This window comes from Gastrolobium bilobum, unplaced genomic scaffold (genome assembly GCF_033153095.1).
Source record: "Gastrolobium bilobum isolate Gb01-03AN ecotype WA unplaced genomic scaffold, APGP_CSIRO_Gbil_v1 utg87853, whole genome shotgun sequence".
NCBI lineage: Eukaryota > Viridiplantae > Streptophyta > Magnoliopsida > Fabales > Fabaceae > Gastrolobium > Gastrolobium bilobum.
In genome coordinates, this window is record NW_026898178.1 from 25,758 (window position 1) to 44,624 (window position 18,867).

The following is an 18,867-nucleotide window of genomic DNA, read 5'->3' on the forward strand; positions in this document are numbered from 1 at the left end:
TTGTGTTGGGCTTCCTCCTTCAATGCTAAGCCCAAGCTCATTCAGGAGTTTTTCTAAAAACCCTAACCCTAAATTCCACCTCCTCTATATATTCATTAGTTGAGGGTGGATGCTAGGTAAGAGAAGAGAGAACAGATTTGAGAGAAAAATTGTTTGAGTGATTTGAACAAAGCTTTATGCTTTGTATTTGAGAGATCTCTAGAGAGAGTTTGAGTGAAACATCTCTAGGGAGGTTAGATTATCACCATTGTTGGAGAGGTTGAGTTAACCACCACATTGGTGAATCTTGATATTTGTAACCATTATTTTCATAGTGGATTTTTGATCTGGACTAGGTCCCGTGGGTTTTTAATTCTTCATTGGAGAAGGTTTTCCCACGTTAAAACTGCTCGTGTTCTCTCTCTTCTTCTCCTCTCTCTCCTGTTTTTCGTTTTTGATTTTTTCGCTGCGCTGCCCGACTTGGTGAAGTTTCGGCCGAGGTATTGCCGAGATCTGATATCGAGGATCTCATTGACTGATTCCGCAAAGGCCTCTGAGCCGAGCTTGAGGGAACCGATTTTTTCCCAGCAGTGGTATCAGAGCCCGAGTTCGACGGGTTCTGATGGAGACGAGATGGAGACCAGTGGCATAACCAATGATGGAGACATGTTCAAGTTGACCGCAGATAATTTCACTTATTGGAGACCGATGATGGAAGATCATCTCTACTGCAAAGATTTACATGAGCCCATTATCCTTGATGAGAGATCGGCAGGCAAAACTGATAAGAAATGGGAGATCCTGAGTCGGAAGACGGTAGCCACAATCAGGAAATATATTGATAAAAGTCTCTTTGAGCACGTGTCCGAGTTCACGAACGCGTATGAGTTGTGGACGAAGCTGGAGTCCATGATTCAGAAGAAGACTCCCAGGAATAAAGCATACCTGGTTCGCCGACTTGTGAAGCTTGAATACAAGAAGGACATGAGCATGATTGAACACCTCAACACCTATAAAGGTATTGTGAATCAGCTGTCAAAAGCTGAGATGAAAATTGATGATGAGATGCAGGCTTTGCTGCTGTTGAGCTCGCTGCCAGAAAGCTGGGATACTCTGGTGGTGACTTTGAGTAATTCAGCTCCAGAAGGAAAGTTGAAGATGGATGTCGTGACAGACAGTCTTTTGAGCGAAGAAGTCAGGAGAAGAGAACGAGGTGTTTCAAGCACGTCTGAGGCCAACATTGCTGAAAACAAAGGGAAATCCGACTCCCGGGGTAGAAGCAAAAGCCGGGGTCGAGATCGTGACAGAATAGAAAAGTCTAGAGGTCGGTCAAAGCCGAAATATGAGTTGAAGTGCTTTTACTGTGGAGCGACAGGTCATAAGAAGCCAGACTGCTGGACCCTGCAGAATGACGAGAAGAACGGCTCTGTGAAGCCGGATCAGATTATTCCCAAGTAGAGGGAAGACAAGAGCACCACTGCGGTGGCTGCCAACTCGAATGCCGAGATATTCCTCCTTGGTGAGGATAATTATTTGAATGTTGTATATGATGACTGCACCTGGATTGTTGACTCTGGCGCCTCCTTCCACGTTACTCCACACTAAGGTTTTTTCTCTTCTTATCGAGGTGGTGATTTTGGAGTCGTGAAGATGGAAAATCAAGTGACCATCAAGATTGTTGGTGTCGGTGATGTAACTCTGACCACAGATGTCGAATGCCGACTTGTATTGAAAAATGTAAGGCATGTTCCTGACATGCGATTGAACCTAATCTCGGTAGGCAAGCTTGATGATGTCGGGTTAGTGAACTATTTCGATAGTGTGAGATGGAAGCTGGCCAAGGGAAATTTGGTCGTAGCAAGAGGTAAGAAGGAAGGCTCCTTGTACGTGATGCAAGGAAAGATCAATGGCGGAGAAGCCAATTCTGTTCAAGATGAACCTAGCTTGGAGCTATGGCACAATCGCCTCGGCCACATGAGCGAGAAAGGGCTCCAGATCCTGAACAAGAAAGGATTATTGACCGGGTTGAAAGGTCAAGCGTTGGAGAGTTGCACGCATTGCCTAGCTCTTATGAGCTGATCAACCCAGACGACGCAGGTATATTCTTGACCTCGTCCATACTGATATCTGCTCCATGTCGGAAATATCCCTTGGAGGAGCTCAGTACTTTGTTTCATTTATTGATGACCACTCCTGCAAAGTGTGGGTATATTTGTTGAAGTCTAAAGACCAGGTACTCCAATCCTTTAAAGAATTCCATGCAATGGTTGAAAGGGAGATTGGCAAGAAATTGAAGGTGCTCCGATCTAATAATGGTGGTGAGTATTGCGGCCCTTTTGATGCATATTGCAGAGCGGCCGGGATCCGACTTGAGAAGACGCCTCCCAAGACTCCACAGTTGAATGGACTTGCTGAGAGGATGAATAGAACTATTGAAGAGAAGGTCCGAAGTATGTTGTCCAATGCCGGATTGTCGAAATCATTCTGGGGAGAAGCCATCAAAACAGCTGTTGACTTGACCAACCTCTCACCATCGCGGCCACTTGAAGGAGAAATTCCAGAAGAAGTCTGGACAGGTCGGAAAGCGGCCTATAATCAATTGAAAGTGTTTGGATGCCGAGCTTTCATGCATATCCCTAAAGATGAAAGGGCAAAACTTGATACGAAGACAAAATAATGCATCTATCTTGGTTCGCTGAGATGTGAGTTCGGGTTCCAACTTTGGGATCCAATCAATAAGAAGATAGTGAGAAGTCTAGATGTGATCTTTCATGAAGATGAGAACATTCATGACATCTCGAAGCCCAAAGTTTGAGTTACTGTCAGATGCGAAGAACCCAATCCTCCTGTCCGAGCTGAAACAGGGGGAGAAAATCAAGAGAATGAAGAAATTGATGACCAGCAACAAGCTGAAGATAACCAAGACATTGATGTCCGATTTGATGATGTGATCCGAGATGAGAATGATGAACCAGGTTCTCAAGCTGAAGAACAGCCGAGATATCCAACTCGAGAAAGAAGACCCTCTACGAGAAACCCATCTGATGAATACACCGTTGTTGCTGAAGACGGTGAGCCTCAGAGTTATGATGAGGCTGTGACGAGCTCAGACAAAGAAGAATGGAAAAAGGCAATGCAAGACGAGATGAAGTCTCTGCACGAGAATCAGACTTATGAGCTGACCGAGTTGCCTAAAGGAAGATGAGCTTTGAAAAATAAATGGGTCTACAAGATTAAGAATGAAGAGAACGGGCAAAAGCCAAGATACAAAGCCCAGATTGTAGTGAAAGGCTGCAATCAAAAGAAAAGAGTAGATTTTGAGGAAATTTTTTCTCCTGTGGTGAAAATGACCTCGGTCCGAACCGTGTTAGCCATGGCGGCTTCGATGGACCTCGAGGTAGAACAAATGGACGTGAAGACGGCATTTCTTCACGGTGATTTAGAAGAAGAAATATATATGGAGCAACCTGAAGCATTCCAAGCTCCAAACCAAGAAGACTTGGTATGTCGGTTGAAGAAGAGTCTCTATGGCTTGAAGCAAGCACCTCGGCAGTGGTACAAGAAGTTTGAATCATTCATGACTGATCATAAGTTTGAAAAGACAGAAGCTGACCACTGCGTATTTGTGAAGAGGTATGACGTTGGAGATTTTTTGATTTTGTTGTTATATGTTGACGACATGCTTATTGTAGGGAAAGACAAATCGAGGATAGCCGCCTTGAAAAAGGCATTGAGCTCGTCCTTCGCAATGAAGGACCTCGACCCTGCAAAGCAGATTCTCGGAATCAAGATCATCCAAGATAGACAAAAGAAGCTACTGTGGCTGAGTCAAGAGATGTATATTGAGAAGATTTTGAAGAGATTTAGCATGGACAAAGCCAAAACAGTGAGCACCCTCCTAGCCGGACACATAAAGCTGAACCAGAAGCAATGTCCAAGATCTAATGAAGACAAAGATGAGATGATGAAGGTCCCGTACCAATCCGTCGTCGGAAGCTTGATGTATGCAATGGTTTGCACTAGACCCGACTTAGCGTATGCTGTTGGAATGGTAAGCCGGTATTTGTCAAACCCCGGCAAAGAGCACTGGGAAGCAGTGAAGTGGATCTTCAAGTACCTCCAAGGTACGACCAACTTATGTCTCCGATTTGGAAAAGGCAAAGTCGAGTTGCAAGGCTACTCGGATTCTGATTTAGGGGGAGACGCCAACTCGAGGAAGTCGACTACAGGATATTTGATGAGATTTATCGGAGGAGCTGTCTCTTGGCAATCAAGACTTCAGAAATGTGTTGCACTATCGACAACTGAGGCTGAGTACATTGTCACTACTAAGGCAAGAAAAGAGATGTTGTGGATGAAGAAGTTCCTCATGGAACTCGGCCATGATCAAGACAAGTACGAGCTGGGTTGTGACAATCAAAGCGCAATCCATCTAGCAAAGAATTCGACCTATCACTCCCGCACTAAGCACATTGATGTGAGGTATCACTGGATCCGGGATGTGGTGGAAGGTGGAGAGCTCAAACTCGTCAAGGTGCACACTGACCAAAATTGGTCCGACATGATGACAAAGCCGGTTCCAGCAAGGAAATTTGAAGACTATTGTGAAGGAGCCGGGTTGTTGCTGAAGCTGACGCATTGAAGTCGGAGGGGGAGATTTGTTGAGCTTCCTCCTTCAATGCTAAGCCCAAGCCCATTGAGGAGTTTTTCTAAAAACCCTAACCCTAAATTCCACCTCCTCTATATATTCATTAGTTGATGGTGGATGCTAAGTCAGAGAAGAGAGAACAGATTTGAGAGAAAAATTGTTTGATTGATTTGAACAAAGCTTTATGCTTTGTATTTGAGAGATCTCTAGAGAGAGTTTGAGTGAAACATCTCTAGGGAGGTTTGATTATCACCATTGTTGGATAGGTTGAGTTAACCACCACATTGGTGAATCTTGATATTTTTAACCATTATTTTCATAGTGAATTTTTGATCTGGACTAGGTCCCGTGGAATTTTACTTCTTCATTGGAGAAGGTTTTCCCACGTTAAAACTGTTTGTGTTCTCTCTCTTCTTATCCTCTCTCTCTTGTTTTTCGTTTTTGATTTTTCCGCTGCGCTTCCCGACCTGGTGAAGTTTAGGCCGAGGTATTGCCGAGATCTGAGATCGAGGATCTCATTAACTGACTTCCGCAAAGGCCCCTGAGCTGAGCTTGAGGGATCCGAGTTCTCAACACTTTGAACGATACTCCGCGCTCTGAGGCTTTGTGTATGATCTACTCGCCATTTTGGAAGAGCTTCAAGTGCAATCAAGCATTTTTGCTGGTCATTCTCTTTTAGCTATGGTGGGTGTCCTCGCTTCAATCTATCACCCTCATCTCTTTTCTAAGCTCATCTTAATCTTTGCCTCTCCAAGGTAATTAAACCTATAATGCAACTATCTCACTAATCTCAAGGTGTTAAGTGAAGGTTACACTTTTTCATATATAATTTCTCTAATATTTTTTACGAGACCTTTGAACTAGAAGTGTAAATATTATATAGGTTTATTTTTTTCTATCTCGTACTCATTTAATTCTATTAGAAAATAAGGAACTATGATCGAACTTGTGACCCCACATGGATATGATACATGTTAGGTGAAGACTACAATAATAATAATTTTATATTTATTTAACACATCCTTTCACAAACCGTCTATTGTGTTTGAAAGGTAAACGTGATCATGGAGGATCTCAAACCTAAACTATAAGTCAATTTTATTTATTCTACTTTTTTCAAGCCTTGTTTTTTGGGTTATAATAAATACAACCTAATTTAATATTCCTATAGGTTTTTGAATGATGCAAATTATTATGGGGGGTTCCAGCAAGAAGAACAGACACAATTATACAGAACGGTGACCAATGTACCACACGTTGGACAATTTTTTACCAACATACCACGCAAACTAAAAGATTTGCCAAAATGTCATGCATACAAGTTCGCTACATTAGGTAGTGAACTACGTTTGCTGATGTGGCATCTTTCTTGTGGCCATTATTCGCTACTTTCAGTAGCCAACTAGGTTGTAATTAATGCCACTCTTCTTTGAGCATTTGCCAGAACCCGTGGCAGACATAGAGAAGTTCACTGCATAGGCCCGCGAACTAGGCGCCAAAGGACACACGTGGAAGCCTCCTACAATTTTGCTAGGGGAAGAGCGAACTATGAGTGTTTGACACGTGGTGAAGTTCGCTATATGTTATAGCAAACTTAGTGTTATTAAATACCCACCCCACCCCAACATGTTCTCTCTACGTTCCATTTCTGAAAATCTTTCGCCATTTTATTCAGAACCCATGGTATCTTCTTCTTTCTTCTATTTATTGTATTTGTAATTTGACATAATGAGTGAGAGTAGCAACGCTATTGTATATTATGATAGGAGGAGATATTTTGGACCGAATGGTCAAGTTTTTGAAGGAGATACAAAAATATTCTGCATGAGCGCCCGATGCAATTATAATGACCTGAAGAAAATAATATACAAAAAGTTAAGATTAGAACGGGGTCAATCCCTCTCTTGATTGATTGCTAGATGTACCTTGGGTAACCCGGTGCAGTGGGTTGTTGTGGACAATGTCGAGGATGAAGATGCAGCATTAGTAGTAGATGCATTTCGAGAGAATGGAGAGTCCTCTTTCATCGAAGTGTATGCGAAACTAAACTCTGATGGACAGTCAAGAACTCAACATTCCCTCCCTTCCAGTCACTCGATCGACATTAACAAGGAGCCACTGGTCAATCCGAAAGATAGGTATATGTCACTCCCACCAATGTCTTCAGAAATGATTCCTACCCATAACATAGGTGATCCGGCTGGGCGTGCGAATAGTTCCGAGGAAGAGATGTACGAAGGTCTTGTTCCTGACAGTGACTCATCGGATATAGACGTCGATGGTGATTTCGATTGTTGCTCGTCTAGTGCATTGTGTCATCCAATTCCTTCACCATGCATTGTCGGAATGCATGACCCGCCAGTGGCAGGTTAATTACTTTAATGGGCTAATTTTTTTTTAATACAAATATTAATGACACAGTCCATAAATTGTTATGCATGTGTGATTATACAGGAGATGATATTATACGATTTTAGTCTCAGTTAAGCCATTATACGAATATTAACTGGGCACACCCAAATCAGGAGTATGATGAAATGGATGGAGCGCAAATACCAAAATGGCAGAAAGGTCAAGATCGCTATAAGGATCAGGTGTTTGAGAGCAAGCAGGATGTATAGATGAAAAAAATACTGTATGGCGAACCATCTCACAATCGTTGTAGGTAAAAGTGATATGAAAAAGCTGATAATGGTTTGTCAAAATCACAATTACGTTGTCTATGGAGGATGAGGGCAAACCTTAAAAAGGGCGGCACTGAATGGTTTATAGGCATATGGAATAATGAACACACATGTCTTGTATATTTATCAACCCAATCCATTTCCTATGTCTGATCAGAAAAGAGGAGACGTTGTCAAACAGTGCATGGAACGACTCTTGATAATAACAAGAATACCACCACTGCACCTGCTCTATAAATAGAAGATCAAACGAAGGAAAAAGGAGGATTTTGAGAAGAAAATTATTCCCTTGAGTTTTAACCTTTAGAACAACACCCTTGTCTTTTCTCTTCTCCCTCAAGTCTCCACACGAGCAACCTTTATCAAAGTCTCTATTTCTATTTTACCACTGTTACATTGAGTCTCTGTTTTCAGTTACTACTTTGAGTATGTAATTTATGTTCTATCTGCTTCGTCTTCATAATTTGTATCTCGGGTTTATAGAATTTCAAGTTGTTAAGATTATTTATGTATTTTCAGCTATGTCTTTAGGCATAAGCTAATTTATTTTTAGAATGGATAATCTGTAAAGTTGTTTAGTCTATGTAATCAAATCTTTTGTTACTAAATCCAATTAGTTTCTGTTGTTTATGTATTTTAATGTCTTGTATCAATGGAAATTGAACATGAGTGAGAAAGGAACTTTCTTAAGGAATGGATTTCAGACTGCTGAACAATAGGAGAAAGGTGAAGAGTGGAAACACTTTCACTGGTTGCCTTAAGAATAAGGAACCACCTCGATCACTAAAGATTCTGTTCTGAGTAATTATTGGGAATAAAAGGTTGTGAGAAATTAGATCGATTTTGCTGCTACAGGAATTCAACCTGAAATCAAGGATAGAAAAGGTTGTGAGAATCATATTGTTGATCACTTTCCAGGTTGGAACATATTAAAGTAAGTCAGCCAATCAATGAGACGTTTCCAGATGAACAACTGCTTTCCTTTTTAAGCAGGGATGTTCCCTGGTTTGCTGACATTGCTAACTTTATTGCAGCAGGAATATAACCATATGGAGCAAACAAGAATCATAAAAAGAAATTCTTACATGATTGTAAGAGCTATATCTGGGATGAACCTTTACTATTCAAGAAGTGTGCTGATCAAATGATAAGAAGATGCGTTCTAGAGGAAGAATAGGAATGAATCTTATTCCTTTGCCATGCATCACCATATCGAGGTCATCTAAGAGGCATCAGAATTGCTGCTAAAATTCTGAAATATGGATTTTATTGGCCCTATCTCTTCAAGGATGCACATAATTATGCTAAAACATGTGATATATGCCAAAGAGAAGGAAACCTGACCAAGCAACGAGAAATGCCCCTCAACCCAATTTTAGAGGTAGAATTATTTGATGTTTGGGGTATTGATTTTATGTGTCTTTTTTTTCTTCTTATGGGAACAAATTTATTTTAATGACTGTTGATTATGTAAGCAAGTGGGTTGAAGCAGTTGCTTTACCCACTAATGATGCCAAAGTTGTGGTTAAGTTCTTGAAAAAAAACATCTTAACAAGGTTTGGAACACCTCGTTGTATCATCATTGATGGTGGGAAGCATTTTGTTAATCGTTAGTTTGAAAATCTATTAGAGAAGTATGGGGTGAGACACAAAGTTGCAACCCCATACCACCCTCTGATCAGTGGCCAAATAGAAGTCTCTAACCAAGAGGTTAAGATAATTTTAGAAAAGGTTGTCAATCCTTCAAGGAAAAACTGGTCTAGCAAGCTGTATGATACACTTTTGGCTTACAAGACTACTTTTAGGATAGCATTAGCATGTTCCCTCTTACAAAATCATCTTTAGCAAAGCATGACATCTTCCTTTGGCCCGCCAACCCCCCAAAAATAGGTTGACTCTCCCCGCTCTGCCTGTTGAATGTGGGTTGAAAAGCCCAACCTGTCCCATTTTATGGTAGGTTGGCAGGTTAACCTGCCTAAAAAATTTAAAAAATTATATTTAATGAATTTTATAAAATTATTTATTTTCATTTAACACTCCCCTTGGTGTTTTTCTATCTAAGCCTATACACACAACATTTTGTGGGACCCGCATATTTTGAAGGAAAAAAAACAAAAAAACTACCGCACGCAAAACGAATCTCTGTAACATAACACAATCATTTTTCCTACAACATAACTCTTATAAAACTCAATATTTTAACCAATTTTAAAATTCATATTATATTTTCGTCAATATGATATGTCAATCCAAATTGCTACTCTCTGTATTAGTCTATCGATCAGCCAAAAAGCTTAAAGCTACTTATAAGCTAGAAGCTACTTATAAGCTAAAGCTAAAAAAAAAGCTTAAAAAAAATTTAGAAGCTGTTTGGTAATCACGTAAAAGTTTTAGCTTAAAAGTTACTTAAAACAACATATTTCAAGAAAATTTTCTCTCTGTCTATCTTTATAACTCTTTATTTTAAAAAAAGCACATAATTCAAGAAAAATAGATAAGAGCTAAAAAAAAGCTCCTCCTAGGAGCTTTTAGTTTTCAGCTTTTTTTTTATTATAAAAAAAGAGCTTTTCATTATAAGAGCTTTTTTCAAAACTTGTTTGACCTGCTTATGCTTATAAGTAGCTTCTAGCTTGAAAAAAAAATGATCCAAACATGCACTATGTGAATGGTGGGCCCTAGTGGGAAACCGAACTCTATTTGTGAAAAGTGCTGTGCATGACATCATCGAAAAAATTTAAATGGGGTTGGGGGCTAGTTCTCTGGCCCGGCCCATGTAAATCCATCCTTATTTTGGCTCCATTTTGTTTGTGCCCAAAAAATAAAAATCAACACCAGAACTGGAATAAATAATTTTATATTTTCTTAATAAATCATCTTATTCATTTAAAAATAAATTATTAAGAACATTTTAAATTTTTATATTACAATTATTCTCTTTATGTAAATTTTAGTTTTAAATAATTATGTGGAATTATTGCACATATTGAAATAAATGTCTATAGGGAAAAGAAATACCCGGTAGTAAAAATCTCTATAGGTCACGTCATTTTTGTTTGGATATATTTTTGGGATTAAGTTTTTTATATGGTGGAAGATAATTTTATCTCCTATACACATTTAAAAGTATGTAAGATTTTTTTTTTTTATCTTCTCTTCATATGACCCATATAATTTCTTGCATTTTTTATGTGTATGTAAGAGATAATTTTATCTTATATAATATAAGAAATGTTAATCTCTACATTTTTTATTGTTTGGATTAGATGCCTACCTACTTTGGCAATTTGAGGTGTCAATTCACATGTTCCAAATCAAGTTTTTAATTAAGTTTCGTTCATAGCAAGCTTGTATGTACATCTTCTTGTTAGAATACTTGATGCCTCTAAAATGGCATGCTGACTTTTGCCTTATTTAATAAATGCTTCTTTTATTGCTGATAATACCTGCCCTAACCTTTCTTCTGGTTAATAAAAAATTATTGTATTTGATATATTAAAATATGTACATTTTATATCAATTTAATCTTTTAGGAAAATTTTGTAATGCCAAAATAATATTTTCGAAATCATTTTATTTGTTTATCAAAAAAAAAAGAAATCATTTTATTTTATTTTACTAGTCTCTTATTTATTTTTCTGTTTCTCCTATTATAATAATTATTATGCCCAATAAATCTTAATCGTTAGATACACATAACTCAACGGTTAAGATCTAATGATTAAGATTTGGTGTAAAATTTATTATTCTTATACTGATGTAATCATGATCCCCTATATATATATATATGTATATCTATATATATGTATATATATCTATAGTGAGGTAAGATCAACGACTCTGATTTGTAAGCATGTGACACCATTGATCTTTTCTGATCTAACGGCTCTCAGATGATGAAGTATATATAAGGGCACACCCGCATAACAGACCAACCAAATCCAAAGACCTTGTATCCACTGAAAAACGCTTTTCGCTGATTTGCGATGGCCATGCTTGGCTATGCAGAAATAATTGCTGCATTCCTATGCTTCCTATATATGTTCCACCGGAGAAGATGTCACAGATACCCTGCTCTCACAGACTATCCTATCCTTGGCATGTTACCACAAATCCTCTGGAACTTGTCGCGGATCCATGATTTTATAACCGAGGTGTTGAAACGAAGTGGTAGCACTTTTGAGTTCAGAGGACCATGGTTCACCAAAATGAACTTCATGGTCACTAGTGACCCTATCAACGTGCACCACATGCTGAGCAAGAGTTTTGACAACTACATCAAGGGTTCCGATTTTCGTGACATGTTTCAACCTTTCGGAGATGGGATATTCACCGCTGATTCAGATACATGGAGATACAACAGGTCTCTGCTCCATTCTTTGTTTAAACAAACAAGCTTTGAGGTGTTCATAGTGAAAACCATTCAGAAGAAGTTGGAGAGTTCCTTGATTCCCGTATTGGATCATGTACGCCAACAAGGGACAGTGGTGGATCTCCAAGATGTCTTAAATCGTTTCACATTCGATAACATATGCTCTATTGTTCTAGGACATGATCCTAATTGCCTTTCCATTGATTTTCCACAAGTTGCATGTGAGAAGGCTTTTAACGAAGCAGAAGAGTCCATATTCTACAGACACGTGGTTCCAAAATGTGTATGGAAGTTTCAGAAATGGCTTCAAATTGGTCAAGAGAAGAAGCTAACACAAGCATGTAAAATTTTTGATGAATTCCTATATGCATGCATAGCGTCCAAGCAAGAAGAGCTAAGCAAGTGCGACAAAAATAACGAAATAGCTGAAGCTCACGTTGATTTGCTAACATATTTGATGAGAGAAGAGAAGGAACAACAACAACAACACGACGACAAGTTTCTAAGAGACGCAGCATTCAATCTTTTTGTAGCAGGAAGAGATACCATAGCTTCAGCACTTACATGGTTCTTCTGGCTTGTTGCTACACACCCATTAGTGGAAGCCAAGATTCTTGAAGAGATAAAAGAAAATTTTGGTGCCAAAGAAGAGAAGCTAGGGGTTTTAAACATGGAGAAGCTGAAAAAGCTAGCTTATCTTCATGGTGCTTTATGTGAAGCTCTAAGGCTTTTCCCTCCTATACCTTTTGAGCGCAAGGAAGCAATAAATTCTGACGTACTTCCAAGTGGTCACCGTGTTAATCCCAAAACAATGATATTGTTTCCTTTGTATGCAATGGGGAGACTTGAAGAAATATGGGGAAAAGATTGCTTGGAATTCAAGCCAGAAAGATGGGTCTCTGAGAGAGGAGGCATTGTTTATGTACCATCTTACAAATTCGTAAGTTTTAATGCAGGACCAAGGACTTGTTTGGGAAAAGACTTGTCCTTCGTTCAGATGAAGATGGTGGCAACTAATATTTTGTGCAATTATCATATCAAACCGGTGGAAGGTCATCTTGCTACCCCGAACCTTTCAATAGTACTTCTTATGAAGCATGGTTTGAAGGTCAAGATTTCACGAAGAGAAATTTAATGGAAGAATTGTACCAAGGACGGGTAGAAACCATTATGTCATGTCTGTGTGTGTATTGGAGAACTAAATGATTTAGAATAAAATGCATTTGGGTTGTAAAAATAACTAAGGAAATAATCCTTTTTTATTTTTTCTGTAACTATATTATAATTAAGTTTGAGGTTTATTTCCGACAGAGAAGGGAATGAATATTTCATATTTAAAAGAATTAAATTTATTGTAACTTCTACTATAATAATTTAGCATGTTTATTAATTTTTTTTATACCAACCTTAATTATCTTTATAAGACAAGTCGATCCTAAATATTACCACAAGCTTCAACTTTAAATTGCCTATGAGACTATTTAAATTCGAGTCAGAACTTAGTCTTAATTAAAGTTATTTATTTCTTTGTTGTCAACTAAGTTATACCCATTGGGTTTGTTTATTAAATTTTTGAATGTATGCATCTTTTTTATTACTTTATTTCATCTAACTATCATCTTTAAATTTTGTTGAATTCCATACAATTTTTTTCGTAGTTACTAGCGTTATCTGTACCTCAACTCTTTGTGGTTATGGTCATATTAACTCATTGTTCCCCTTCTTAGTTCCAAAGTCCAATTGATATGACAATTGTTTTATCTATCAACTAGCTAACAATGAAAGGGCTGTTTCCAAAGTCCAATTGATATGACAAGTGTTTTATCTATCAACTAGCTAACCATGAAAGGGCTGTTATCAAAGTCCAATTGATATGACAAGTTTTATCTATCAACTAGCTAACAACGAAAGGGTTGTCTCCAAGTTGCCCGAAAACAAAGGAAATGAAAAGAGCAAAAACTACCATTCATAACTTGGTTATGTCATATCACCTTGTTAGATGAATAAAAAAAATTGGAGTATTCATATAGTTTATGTAAGTGTTGCATACTTTTTTGGATATATTAATAATGAGAATATTACTCTTATGTTACATGAGAAAAAAATTGTGTCATGCATTCACAAATTAAAAGTGAAGTCCACTTTATATTTTTTTTCTCTTTCCTCTATTCTCCCTTCTCACTATTTTGTGAGTGCATGATATAATTTTTCTCTCATGTAACATGAGAGTAATATTCTTTATTAATAATATAGTCCAATTAGTATATTGACATACAAGCCTAATAAGTGAGAGTATGATTATTTGGGTCCATATGGGCTGGAGCCCTTAGCTTTCATTGTCTCTCCTAAACTGGAGGTAACATTGTTGAGTATTTCAAACTTAATGCCTTTTGGTGTAATACTTCAAGAGTTCTAAACTCTTCTATCTCAAACTCATAACCTCCAACAATCTTGAAGTATTAGCTTCGTGTGTCAGTTTTGAGCGAGTAAGGTGTCTATTTGAAGATATTATCGAGAGGAACTCATATGTGTAATTCCTTTCGCAATTCGACAGAAGGATTTCCCGGTATCTGAGTTGGAAGATACTATAATTGCAACTTTTCGGTCCAGATCGCAGAAATTTCAACCATTTTCAGGAAGTGAAACCTACTGGGTTTTGTTCTTCTCGTCGAGATGATCATTTTGACTAGTCACTCACCTTAAACGAAGATCGAACAAAGAAGATATGACCATTTGAAGTTTCAGGTACATTTTCTTGCGAAAAAGAATATTTCGTAAGAATATTCTATTATTAGGGGAATATTCCTTGAAAGAATATTCCAATAATCAGGGAATATTCCATTGAGTTTCTAGCAATAGGGGTAGTCCATCTTAAGATTATTGGGTGTTCCAAATCCATTTTTGGGTTTTGTTTTGGCAAATTCCAACTCTGTAGAGCAGTTAGATGAAAGTTAAAGTCTTTGCACTAATTTATGAAGTTCGTGTACTGCAAGATGCACTATTTCTAACTCTTAGCTCTGATTAAAAATGACTAAATGAAATTCTTATGATATTATAAAGCTGCAATCATTTGATGTTATTGAGTTTATGGTTGAAAATTACATGTTCAATTTAGTATAAAAGAACGTGAAATATTATATACTATATTAAGTGATTTTGCATCTACCATTGAAAATATGATAAATATCAATGGAACAAAAATAAATATTTTTATAGAGATTACTTGCTAAATTCTCCAAATCCTCATCTAGTTATGACTTATAGTAAGTATAAGATGGCAAAAGAGATATAGAATCACTTGAATGCTCAATTCCAAAAACAAAAAGGGCTCTACAAAACTCTTCTAGTAGAGAAGTTCTTTGAATTAAAATTTAATATAATTCAAGTATCACCTCAGTTAATTGAATTAGAGAACATGAGAAACAAATTAAAAGAAGATAAATCTAATATGTTTGATAATCTTTTGTCGGTCTTGTGTTGAGTAAGTTGCCTGGTGAATGGAGTTCATTCAAAACTGAAATGCACATATTCAAAACTGTAAATAAGTTTTTGGATCTATCTACTAATGTGGTGATATATAGAGATGTCAAGAAGGGCTTAGGGTCAGCCCATTAAGCCTTATTAAATTTTGGCCTTCAATATAATCGGATTATTTCAGCTCTAACCTCTTGAGGCCTTCTCATTTATAGGGTTAGGATGGGGCTGGCCCAAAGGCCAAAATTACTCAAACCAATCACATCTTCTCTCTTCCAAACTTTAGTTTTCCACAATACATTTTCTCCAGAAAATCCAAAAATTCTCTATCCCCTTCTCTTCTCTGCACTTACTTCACTGTTATTCTTCCAAATCTAGGAATATTCTACTATATGAGTCTCCTCTTTCAATTCTGGATATGAATCGCAAAACCCTAGTATCGATTGATTTTGTTGGAGTTGATTGCTCGTAGATTACAGATCTTTTTGGTATATTTTTATTCTCAATCGCTTAAATGTAGTAGGTTTTGTATGTCACCCAATGTATGGGTCGTGAGTTTTAGTTTGCTCTTACCTGATTGCGTTAGTTCCTTCTTCAGTTGGGGTTTACAAATTTGTTGCTTGCTACTGAGATGCAGAAAACTCTATTGGAAAAGCTTGGGAGAATATTGACAAGACTTTGAAGGCTGCAGAGGTTATATTGGTTCAATTCGATCAATATTATAAGGTTTTTTTATTGCTACCGTTGTATTTTTGTTATTAATCTTAACTATGTGATGGGTATGTATTGAATTTAATTGATTTATGCATTAATGTTAACTATTTAATCAATATTAGGTTTTGCTGCTATTTGCTACTCGCTGTTGGTCATACTGACCTCGCTGAATATATATTTTGTTTCTTTTTCTTTCTTCTTTCTTTGGTTAAAAAATCATGCTTTGCACCTCTTTTATGATTCACAAGCGTTTCTGGAAGTTGTAGCTACTCTATTGGGGAGTACTTTCTGCTAGATCTCATTGCATATGTAACCAAATGGAATTTTTTTAATGTTATCTTCTGGAGGACCAAATAGAATTTATCAATTTTCTATGCGTATTAATCATATAAAACATCGTGAGTAAAGCTACTAGCCAAATCCATAAATATGATATTCGTGTCTCCCTTAAAATAATAATGTTCAGATTCATCAAAAATATTCATTTCTCCCAAATAATTGATTATAGTTTCTTGTGTTGCGGAGGTTTCTTGTCACTGCAGCTTGAACACCCCACATCTTCAGCTACCTGTGGTAATTAACTACCTAAAACTTAGATTAATAATTGATAGTCCTCAAGAGTTGAGGCTCATTAAGTGCAAATTGTTCCACAAAACCCATGTTTTGGTTATAAATCACGCCCTTTAACCTTCTTCTTTTCATATAGAGCAACTGTTTTGAATAGTGGACCAGAGCAATGTCGAAAGTGGGAATTAAGGTAGACCTGAAGCAAATTTAACATTATCTTTTTCACATATGACTACTGGGTTAGATTGCTTTGTTCAGGACACCTAAGGCCCATCAAAAGGAACCACAAAATGAAGAGAGAAGAAGGAGTGTTGCGCAGAAAGGAAAAAGAAGTCTGCTATAGTACAACAGCAGTCAAAAGAAGCAATGGGGTGCTGCCTCTGCTACAGTACGAAAGCAAAGAAGCTGAGCAATGGGGAGCTGCCACGTCAGCTACAGCAGAGAAGGTGAAGGTGCTGCCTTTGCTACAGTACGAAAGCAAAGAAGCTGAGCAATGGGGAGCCGCCACGTCAGCTACAGCAGAAGGAGTGGAGGTGCCACCCTGAATCCGATACTCCTACTCACAAAGGGAGCCAAAAGCAAGGGGGACCACTTCCATTTAAGGCCAAGCTGGCAAGAAACAAAGCTACCATTGGAGAGGATTTAGACAAAGCACGACCCTTGATGAAAGGAACAATGGAGATCAAATGAAGAACCCTATAAAAGGAACAAGCAATCCTCATAAAGAGGAGGATCAGCACCCATCCTAGGACTGGTTGTCTCTTTGTTTTTCTTATTTCTTTGTAAAAATGCTCACTAGGAGCTAACTTCCTCTAAGTAGGTGAGGGTTCCATAGAAGTAATCCATTTTGTCTTAGGATAGCTTTGTAAGGAACACATATTTTATAAATGAATTTTGAGTTGCTCTTTGGTTTAATTTATTGATTTTGTGAAACCCTTTAGGCTGACAACCTCATCCCGGGACCACTCGGTTGATGAAACACTGACAAAGGCGTGTGGAGCATTCTCAAAATCCTGGGGTAGTTTAGCCTGAAGAAAGGAGGGATAAACACCTGGAATGGGGAGCACTGCCATGTGAATCCATGCTCTTTTGAGAAGGCAGCATGGTTTCCTTGCATATAACTCCAAGTACTATGGAGTAACGTGGAGAGTAAGGCCTTACCCTCTGTTTACCTATAGAAAAACAAGGGAAGGAGCAAAATCCACTTGTAAAATATGCTACCAGGCAGGGTTAACCAAATGGATGAAAACATGGAACCCGTAACACCTACTTGATCTTTTTCTTTCTGAAATTAATCTTAACTCAATTCCTATCACAACCTTTTCCTCACGATAACTGAACTGTGTTTTACTAGCTGATGCTCTTACTTTCATTTTGTTGACTGCTCTTAAAGTTACTTCAATTGATGCCATTTTATTCGATGACCATGCTAAGTCATTCACTGCTCTCATCTGGTTCAGAATGGTTAACATTGTTTAACTAGCTGCCCAGAGATTGCTCTTTGTGAAGCTTAGCTGAGAATAGTGATTTCTTTTATTGCTCCATTTTACAAATTAAGTTTCCTTTAGCACTTCTTACTTCACAACTGCTCCCTGAGGACGATAAATTTGGGGCTATAATACCCTATATTGCTTGACACGTACGCTTGCGTATAGTTGAAGAGGGTTGCTCTTAGTCAGAGTAGATTGCTCCTGTTGGCAATCCTGATTACTACTCTACACTCTTGCTCTCTAAAAGAAATATTCCCGAGCAACTCTCGGTTCGACCAAGCAATTGGCGCCGTTGTCGGGGATCATTTGGCAAGAAAGGGCGTTTTTAAGGAAACATTTTTGCTGTTTAATCGCAGTCTTTTTGTTTTAATAAACCTCTTCCATTTGTATGAGCACGGAACCTACAGAACTTGGACTGGAAATAGTACTTTTTGATCCAGAACCCGAGAGAACCTTCAGAAATAGTAGAAGAGTTCAAAGGTTGAAAAACAGTACAATGGAGGAGGTTGTAAACAATGATAACAATGAAAATCATAATCATGAGCCTGAACAAGGACCGAATGGAGGAAGAGGGCCATCATTGAATGATATGGCTGCTCCCTTCAGAAATGGTCCAGAACGAGGATATGTTCCCCCTCCTCTGAATATCCCGAACTTTGAAATAAAACCTGCAATGTTCCAAATGATTGTGAACGATGGTCAGTTCCATGGACTACCCATGGAAGACCCTCACAGTCATTTGGACAATTTCACTGAGATGGTTGACAATTTCAAAGTTCATGGTATTTCGGAAGAAAACATGCGGATGCGGCTTTTTCCATTTTCCTTAGCTGGAAAAGCCAAAGAATGGAGGAGAACATTTCCCCCAAACTCCATCACCAGTTGGGAGCAATTGGCGAAACAGTTTGTTACCCGATTTTTTTCCCAAGCAAAACAAGCCCA

At 38.0% G+C, this 18,867-nt stretch overlaps 1 protein-coding gene across 1 annotated transcript; it reads left to right on the forward strand.

The window, feature by feature from the left end:
- The first annotated feature begins 11,294 nt into the window (after positions 1 to 11,294).
- LOC133313596 (alkane hydroxylase MAH1-like) lies at positions 11,295 to 12,815 on the forward strand. The gene has a single exon (XM_061514991.1). It carries the CDS (start codon positions 11,295 to 11,297, stop codon positions 12,813 to 12,815), a length of 1,521 nt encoding a protein of 506 aa, XP_061370975.1.
- Positions 12,816 to 18,867: the final 6,052 nt, after the last annotated feature.

Coding starts and splice junctions, on each gene's coding strand:
- LOC133313596 (XM_061514991.1), top strand. CDS start 11,295: ATGGCCATGCTTGGCTATGCAGAAATAATTGCTGCATTCCTATGCTTC.